The sequence below is a fragment of the Nannochloropsis gaditana genome (genome assembly GCF_000240725.1).
Source record: "Nannochloropsis gaditana CCMP526 unplaced genomic scaffold scaffold629, whole genome shotgun sequence".
Taxonomy (NCBI): Eukaryota; class Eustigmatophyceae; order Eustigmatales; family Monodopsidaceae; genus Microchloropsis; species Microchloropsis gaditana.
In genome coordinates, this window is record NW_005803324.1 from 9,374 (window position 1) to 17,505 (window position 8,132).

Here is an 8,132-nt window from a genome sequence, read left to right on the forward strand (position 1 = left end):
GTGGACATAACCAAAGGCTCGTGAGTATTTGCCTCGGCCCGTACGCGGTGAATTTTGAACGCATACGCGGTGTTCCTGACATCCGGTCAGCTGCTCGGAAGGGCGATAGATCAGGACACAAACGGAAAGTCAAGTTTGAATAACAATAAGGACAGATAATATTTGCATAAAGGAAAGCTACAAGTTTGCTCGCAAACCAGTATTGCAGCGGATGGACATAACCAAAGGCTCGTGAGTATTTGCCTCGGCCCGTACGCGGTGAATTTTGAACGCATACGCGGTGTTCCTGACATCCGGTCAGCTGCTCGGAAGGGCGATAGATCAGGACACAAACGGAAAGTCAAGTTTGAATAACAATAAGGACAGATAATATTTGCATAAAGGAAAGCTACAAGTTTGCTCGCAAACCAGTATTGCAGCGGATGGACATAACCAAAGGCTTGTGAGCATTTGAAGGATGCCTCGGCCCGTACGCGGAGAATTTTGAACGCGTACGCGGTGTTCCTGACAACCGGTCAGCTTCTCGGAAGGGCGATAGATCAGGACACAAACGGAAAGTCAAGTTTGAATAACAATAGGGAACACAGTACTTGCACACAGATAAGTTTCAATATCAATAAGGAACACAGTACTTACACACAGGAAAGCCACATGTTTATTGGCGCAAATCAGTATTTCTACGGAGGGACATATTCAGAGGTGCGAAAGCACTTGAAGGATATGTTAAAAAAAATCGTGGTTCTGAGAAATCATGTGACCAGGTCTTCAAAAACACCGCGTAAACGTCGGTTTATCCTATTGGTGCGACCCCCTGAAGATACATATCCGCTGAAATATTGATTTCTGCATGGACCTGATGACGCTCCTGTCCTGAGCGATCGTTTTTCAGATAATGCTCCGACCAGACCTTCAGGAACACGGCGTACGCGTTCGTGCATTCTTCGAGTACTCTCGACCCTCTGAACTTATCAATATACTAGAAACTTATTTGGTCGTCGAGTCCTCTCGACAAATCACACTTCCAGAAGAAATATCCAGGTACTTACGCGTGCATCTACCGTTAAGCAGCTGCGAGTTCTTTCTAATGGTGCTGTGTTCCATCTTGAGCGTAGGTTCCCGAGAATGACCATACTTTACGATAGAAGCTATTTTCTTTCCGAGTGTTGGCTAGATTCTGGCGGCACTTGCTCGAACGCGATACTATCTTGACCAAAGGGAAAAGAGGAAAGCCAGGGGAGGCATCCTCCTCATTCAGAGAGACGACAGGCAGATATGTAATTATCAAAGAAAGCTCGAAGCCAGGCACCCCGTCGATTGCGCTCCCTTGTTTCTTGCCCCATCCCAACATCTTACCGACCTACGATCCTCCCTCAATTCACCTGTCAAGCTGATACCACGCGCCCTCGACGCATTCACTCCTTCTCCAATTCAGAGCATGGACCATGTCCTCTCTTCCATCGATATCGACACTATCCCTCCCCCTCTTCCCTTGAGACGCCTCCTGTCCTCGGATCTTGAGGTGCGAAAAAATCGAGTGAGGGGAGGGAGGTGTTGCGTCTCAGCCATCGCCCTTCTCTTCTTAGTGCGTATATACAGTCGTTCGCCCTGCCCTCCTCCCTTCTCTCCTCGCTTCCTACCTCCTCTTCTCCCACCTTCCCTCTCTTCACCCGCGATCTGTGCTTGTCAGGTAATACTTAAATATTAATGATCGACAATGTGCATCAGGGCCTCTCGTAAGGTGTTGAAGTATTCCTCCTCGTCAAGACAATACGAGCCGGCGTTGCTCAGGATCACCTTGGCAGGTTAGGATTATGGAAGAGGAGGCAGAAGCTGGTGTTAGACGATGATGGGGACAGGAGGAAGGTAATCAGGGAGTGAAAGTTGGCAAGAGGGCAAGCCTTATGGAGCCTCGGGCCCTTTCACTCTAAGGGGCCCATTCCTCTCACCCTTTTTCCCTCCCTCCCTCCCACCTTCTTTCCCATCCGCTCCCTTCCTCCCTCCCCCCTCCTCCGCTCCCTTCCTCCCTCTCCCGCCATTTTATTTTTTTGCGATGCATGCAATCGGCCAGCCGCAGGGCTGTTTGGAGGGGCACCTCCTGGTCTCTCAGGGAGTGGGTGATCCGAACAGGGCTGCGCCCAGGCCTGACGAAGGGAGGAAGGAAGGAAGGGAGGGAGGAAGGGAGGGAGGGAGAGAGGGGAGAAGAGAGGGAGATCTGGCTAGTGGGAGGGAGAGAGGGACGGAGGGGAGAAGGGGGAGAGGAAGGGAGGGGGAATAAGAGGATAAAATGAGACATTTGCACATGCGGCGTATCCCAGCACCATTATCTCCGTCGCGCTTTCAGGGTGTCCGCGATATGGCATCTGCCTTAAGGCGCGATTTATCTTCCCGAAAAGGAATTGTATAGTCATACTCTTGAAATTAAATGCTCCATCTTTCAAGGTGGTCAGTAGTGTTTTTGTCTTGGTTCAGATACCCCAAAGCTTTTTGGTCGTTGATGATATTTCCTTTCTCCTTCCCTTTCTCCCTCCCCCCTCACCTCCTCTCCTTCCTCGTTCAATCCTTCCCTTCTTTTCCCGTTTTCAGACTGTTACTCTTTCGTCTTGACCTCCAGCAACCCCCCTCTCTCCTCCTCCTTTTCTCCCTCCTCCCTTTCCTCTTTCCTTTCCTCCTTCCTTACCTTTTCCCATCCCTCACTTCCTTCCTCGCTCCCTATATCCCCCCATACAGCCGGTGATATCTTGAAGACGGAGTCCGTCTTCCATCAAGAAGCAGAATTCTGGGGGTCGGTGACCTTAGGGAGGGAAAGGGGGAGGAAGGGAGGGAGTGAAGGAGTGAGGAAGAGCAAAGGTGAAGAATGAAGTCGGAGGAGAAGGGGGAATACAACACAACCACGGGGCATGAAGGAGAAAAAGGAATACAGGGCGGGACGCACCCATCGATTGAGCACGGGCATGCCCTTGTACATGATGAGCTGCTTAAAAATGAGGGAGGGAGGGAAAGAGAAAAAGAGCTTGAAAGAGGACTTGACTCAGCGCATTCCTCGATCTCCTTTCTTCCTGCTTGTGTAGCAGGCGCAAGTAACCCTAACCCTAACCCTAACAGGTGTGAGGTATAAAAATAGGCTGGCATTGGTCGAGGGACATCCTGCCAACGGCTTTCGTTGCTGCCAGCTTCTCTTCTGTCATATTCACGTCCTCCTGGTCAGAGAGAAGCGCTGGCTTTTATCCTAACAAATATTCCGGTGACGCCAAGAAGAACAAGGGGCCTGGGTTCAGCTCCTTATTCCCTCTACTCTTTCCTCAGCATTATTTTTTTCTTCGGGAAAATTGGGCCAAAGAGGGCTCCCAAACCACGGTGCCCTAGCTTGAAGCATTTGGGGTATACGGTTGGAGGGGCTGTTCACGCCTTTCAAAATGCCTCGCATTGCTTATCATTCTTTCGTCCTCCCTTAACAAAAGGAGGAAAAACGAGGGGAGGGAGGGTGTAAGCTGAGAATCTGGCGAATGGGATTGTCTTCTTGCTCGACAGGGAAAGTTAGAAAAATAAAGGGAGGCGAAGGGAGAGGGTAACCTTGCCATTGCACAAAAGTTCTTGAAGGGGAGAGTTGAGAGATGAATGGGTTATTAATTTTATGAAAAAATCAGCTTCCATCCTGTGACTGGGAGCGGTACTTGCATTGCCGGATATTTCGTGTGAGCGGTGGGGGGAAACCAGGAAGTGGAGGAGTGTGCAATACTCTGCTCGGAAAGGGGGCCGGAACGATAACGGCGGGAAAGCCAGTCCGTTGACCTGCAGAGTGCGCCTGGCACGCAAGTGGGCGGTAAGGATCGTCCTGCGAGAACCCCAAGAAAGTCGCACACGACTAAAGGAGCACGTCATCTGGCGCGAGACGGCGAGTAAGGATCTTACACTTCCTTTGCTTCCCAATTTTTGTTTTCATTCCTCCCCTCACTTCTCTTTTTGCGTGCGTCTCCGTTCTCAGTTAAGCTCGAGCAGCATCCGTCTTGATCGATGATCCCTCCCTTTCTCCCTTATAGGATAGGGGGAGGATTTCGGTGGCTCCATTTCTCATCCATTAATCCTTCAGGCTGAGCGAAATAGTGCGAGACGGTCCAGAACCAGTCAGGCGCACTGAAATAAGGACAATGATGACGTTGAAGAAGCGAAGAAGGATAATGAGGGAGCCTTTCCACCTCGTCCTTGCTCTGCTTCTCTTCCTCGCATTACGCTCATTTCGTCCTCGCCTACCAGCCTCCCTTTCTTACTTCACTTTCTAGTCCCAACCGTTGTTCGCAGGACCTCACAATCCACGGATGAATGGGAAAAAGTTGACTTTTGCTGTGCATTTTGGTGTCAAAACAACATGATAGGAAGGAAATGTGTTTATTCGATTGAATATTTTTTTTGCTTTCTGACGTGCGGGGATAATGAAGCATTTGGATTCTATGGCACAAATTGAGATAAAGATTTTTTTTCCCCCATCATATCCTACATGTAGATGTAAACAAGTCTAATTCATCGATCACCACCCGCATTATTCATGACTGTCGTTATAAAAGGCAGCTGTGTGTTGCTCGCTGAAAGGAAATCAGCAAAGCGAAGCGAGTCAACGCGTCTGCTGCCCCTTCCAGAGCGGAGAAGACAGCACTCATGACTCTCCGAAGCACGGTACAACTGCCATGGCTTATCAACTGCATTAGTCACTCAAAAGCATGTGCTACAAGTCAATATTCATGCCGAATCGATAGTCAACTCTTAGAACCGCTGAGTGAGTGCCTAGCTCGAAATTCTGGAAGGATTTTTCGGCTCCGTACCTGCTCCGCTCTCAACTCCTTCGACCCAGCCTGATACCATCACATTGCTCGTGTTCAAACTTCTGTACCAATTCCTCACTTTCCTAGGTATTAATGAAAGATAGCTCCGTACCGGCGCCTGTCATGGCAGGCAAAGTACCCAGCGAGCTGTACATCTCTGAGAAGTGGGACAAGTGCCTGGAGAGGTAAGAATCGTATTGAGGAGGTCATGTTCGAGCATTATGAGCTCCCCCGTGTAGACAGAATAGGCTTCGATTAAACAGGAGAGGGAAGTAGAGGAGACATGTTGGAGAGTTTTACGCCGTTGCCCGAAGTCGCTCTCCAGAGTTGTGGGAATACATCACGAAAAATGCAGATTGGGAGGAGACATTAACCGGTCACACTATGTGATCTCTTATATAGTGTGAAACCATGCGCGGAAGTTGAGGCACCATGCCGGTGTTATTTGCGACTTGAAATGGAGAGCGGTGGGGATAGGATGGCGTCTTGATAGGATGTGTTTTTTTGAGGATGGCATAGAGCCCTCCAAATGCAGAGGTGGGAGACGTATCGAGGATGGCCTTAGAGAGCGTACAGGGCGTTGTACCCCCGTAATCATTCCCTGGCTGATTGAGAAGTGCCCTTCTACCGTTCCTCTCGCCGTCCATTTCGCCTCAAGCTTACCTGTCTCCTCGCGTCCCTCCTGTCTTTCCCACCCAGAACCGTCGTTAATGTGGCAAGCGGCGCAGTGCTCGGACTTCTGTCCGGCTTCGTCCTAGCACGTAAGTGAGATATCTGTCTGCAACAGATTGCCCCTCCCTGTTGTCCCTGTCGCTTGAGCCCACGTATGTCCTATTTCTAACCTTACCTGTGGTCTTTGCGCAGGCACGGGTCACGGCCGGAGTCTCGTCGCCGCCGTGGGGGTGGGCTGTGGTGTGGGAGCGTCGTGGGTCAGATGCGCACAGGACTTCGAAGAAAAGGAAAAGGCGTAGTGAGGGGGAGGTAATGTGGAAAAAGGCGAGGGCGAGGGCCTTGATGTATACATTCAGGGAAGAGCGGACTGATGGAGAGGGAAGGGGGTGAGAGAGGGACGCGGATGCATGGACGCTCAGAGGATAGGCTGTGGAGTTTGATCCCTTGTGGTATGGCAGCTAGCCGGCCTAGAGAGACTGATATAGATAGAAGGGGCTAGGATGGGGCTCTGGGCGGCGGAGAAAGACTCAAAGGGCAGTCGGGCGCGCATAGATGCTTATGAAAAGGAGGAAAGGCGGAGGACGTGTCTCGGAGGTGGGCGACTGTATCATGAGGCCGCTTCTGAAAACTTAAGAAGTAAGAGCTTATGAATATGTACTTCTTTCAATGGCATTTTCTGCGCCGTAGCCTGGCTCCGACGACAGTCGTATGGGCAACAAAGAGAGTCGGCTGGTTCAAACCCCTTGAAAGAAAAGTCTCCCACCTTAGCTCCTCATCGACCTGCTCGCCTTGTCTTTCCTGCTTCAGCCACCCGCGAGGAGTTATTGTGGCGTTGTGGGAGGGTGCCCAGCGTACTCTGCTTCAACAGAGCGAGAATGAAATGCTGTGCGATTTGTCATGTGAAAGTCATATCCTCCTCCTTGCATGAAATTCACTTCAGAGGCAATTATTCCAGTAATTCTCCTTCTTTTCCACTGGCTCTGCTTCTCTCAAATATGCAGGCACTATTTTTTGGGTTATAGTTTCCTGTGAGTTATATATACGCGGGCGCTTTCTCGGTGGGTTATTTTTCCATAGAACCCTGCCTGGAGTACCATTCATCTGCCTCGAGTGCCCATTTCTCACGAAGTGGTGGTAGATATTTCATAAATGTCATCTCTTTAAGATTATTGCGTCATATAATACCAAGAAGTCTTCCTCACGCCTCGCCAGACCATGCACACACATGCACGTCGGCGGCGACATAGTACACTCCATGTAGCACATTTCCCATAGCATAAAAACTCTTTATTGAGTACTATGAAGAATGTGAGATCAATATCATTCCTACATAACGAATATTGCAGAAATCAGTTTCAAGGAAGAACGGAGGTGCGTGATGATGGTATGTCGAAAGCGTGCGGCGCCTCAATTGACCTGGTTGCAGGCGCGTGGCTCCGCTTTCCTCGGCAATCATCCCCGGAGGAGAGACGATGACTCACCCCGACGCCAACTCCGAGCGGCGTGGGGCACTACAGAGCACACTTAACCGGAAATCTGGCCAGGCATGCTGCCAGAGGTCGGGCTGTGATGTATGGAGGGACATTTGAAATTTTGGACGTGGACCGGCGGCGTTCGTAGGGATTTGGTCTGGCATGCCCGCATTCTGACATCAGGAGCAGAAGTCTCAGCTTCGATCCTCTTTCTTGGCCTTGGAGTGCGCCACTGGCGACTCCTACGTTTGAACACTGGGTAGGGTGCAATAGTGTATAGTGATTTATGGAGCTTGCGTGATGCGGGGGGCCATGCAGGGTAATCTGTGTGCGCCTTTCTTTTTCAGACGAGCAGGACTTCCACAGGGCAGAAGCAAGGAGGAAGCTCCTGCAGGCTGCTGTATTCTAGATCGGAGACGCAGCTAATTTTTTTACCACACATTGAACCGGAAGCTCTAGAAACAGGCACATCGAAAGAAACGTCGCCAGTTTGACAGTCGTGAGCACGCGTGCCGAGGGGTTGACAACATTTTTCAAGCTTACAGGGACGGTTTGCTTCAAATCTACTTAGCCGCTTGCCAGGCACCAGAATACCTGAAGCTAAACTCCGATGTACCGTGCATCCTTGCGCGCTGCACGTCAGGTATATAGACTTAGGGAAAAGTGTATGCACCAGGACTGTATCGGATAGTAATAGCCGGGGACATGGGAAACCTGCCATTGTGCCGTGTGTCAGCGCGTCGACCCCTTATCTGTGTCTTCACCCGTCTTGGAACAAACCATTACAGGGGGGAGCTTTCTGTCTCCGGTCGTCTCGCATAGGGGCCACACTTTCCATGCGGACCTTCCCCTCCGTCCCTTCTTCCCACTCCCCTTCTTTCACCACTCTTGTGGAGAGGCTCTGGTCGCGTGTGCCGAAAGGCTTCGGGCAATTTTATCCCAAGGAGGGAGGATCTGCGAGCGAGGAAGCCAATGGAAAAGGTGGGTAGTAGTTGGATATCATATGGAAAGAGACGTGGGGAAGAAGGCGGAGAGCTGACCGAGCAGTGTGGAGGATTCTGACGGAGGTGTCCTGGTCCACTCACAGGCGGGGACGGAGCGCGGAAAGAGGACAAGGGAGACGGCCCTCACGCCAACCAGCAGCAGCAACAGCATCAAAAAGGCGGAGGGGGCG

At 50.8% G+C, this 8,132-nt stretch overlaps 2 protein-coding genes across 2 annotated transcripts; both read left to right on the plus strand.

Moving 5' to 3' along the window:
* The first annotated feature begins 4,899 nt into the window (after nt 1–4,899).
* NGA_0198301 (uncharacterized protein) lies at nt 4,900–6,257 on the plus strand. The gene is made up of 3 exons (XM_005854085.1): nt 4,900–4,999; nt 5,514–5,575; nt 5,679–6,257. Exons 1-3 carry the CDS (start codon nt 4,908–4,910, stop codon nt 5,783–5,785), a joined length of 261 nt encoding a protein of 86 aa, XP_005854147.1. The 5' UTR covers nt 4,900–4,907; the 3' UTR covers nt 5,786–6,257.
* Nucleotides 6,258–7,409: 1,152 nt separating this feature from the next.
* NGA_0202220 (m-aaa protease afg3 yta10-like protein) lies at nt 7,410–8,132 on the plus strand (the record flags this gene model as incomplete). Its single annotated transcript, XM_005854089.2, has 3 exons — nt 7,410–7,601; nt 7,747–7,939; nt 8,046–8,132. Coding segments are annotated over exons 1-3 (313 nt in total), but the record flags the coding sequence as incomplete, so codon positions are not given.

Coding starts and splice junctions, on each gene's coding strand:
- NGA_0198301 (XM_005854085.1), top strand. CDS start 4,908: ATGAAAGATAGCTCCGTACCGGCGCCTGTCATGGCAGGCAAAGTACCC. Junction 5,000..5,513: donor TGGGACAAGTGCCTGGAGAG/GTAAGAATCGTA, acceptor TTTCCCACCCAG/AACCGTCGTTAATGTGGCAA. Junction 5,576..5,678: donor GTCCGGCTTCGTCCTAGCAC/GTAAGTGAGATA, acceptor GTCTTTGCGCAG/GCACGGGTCACGGCCGGAGT.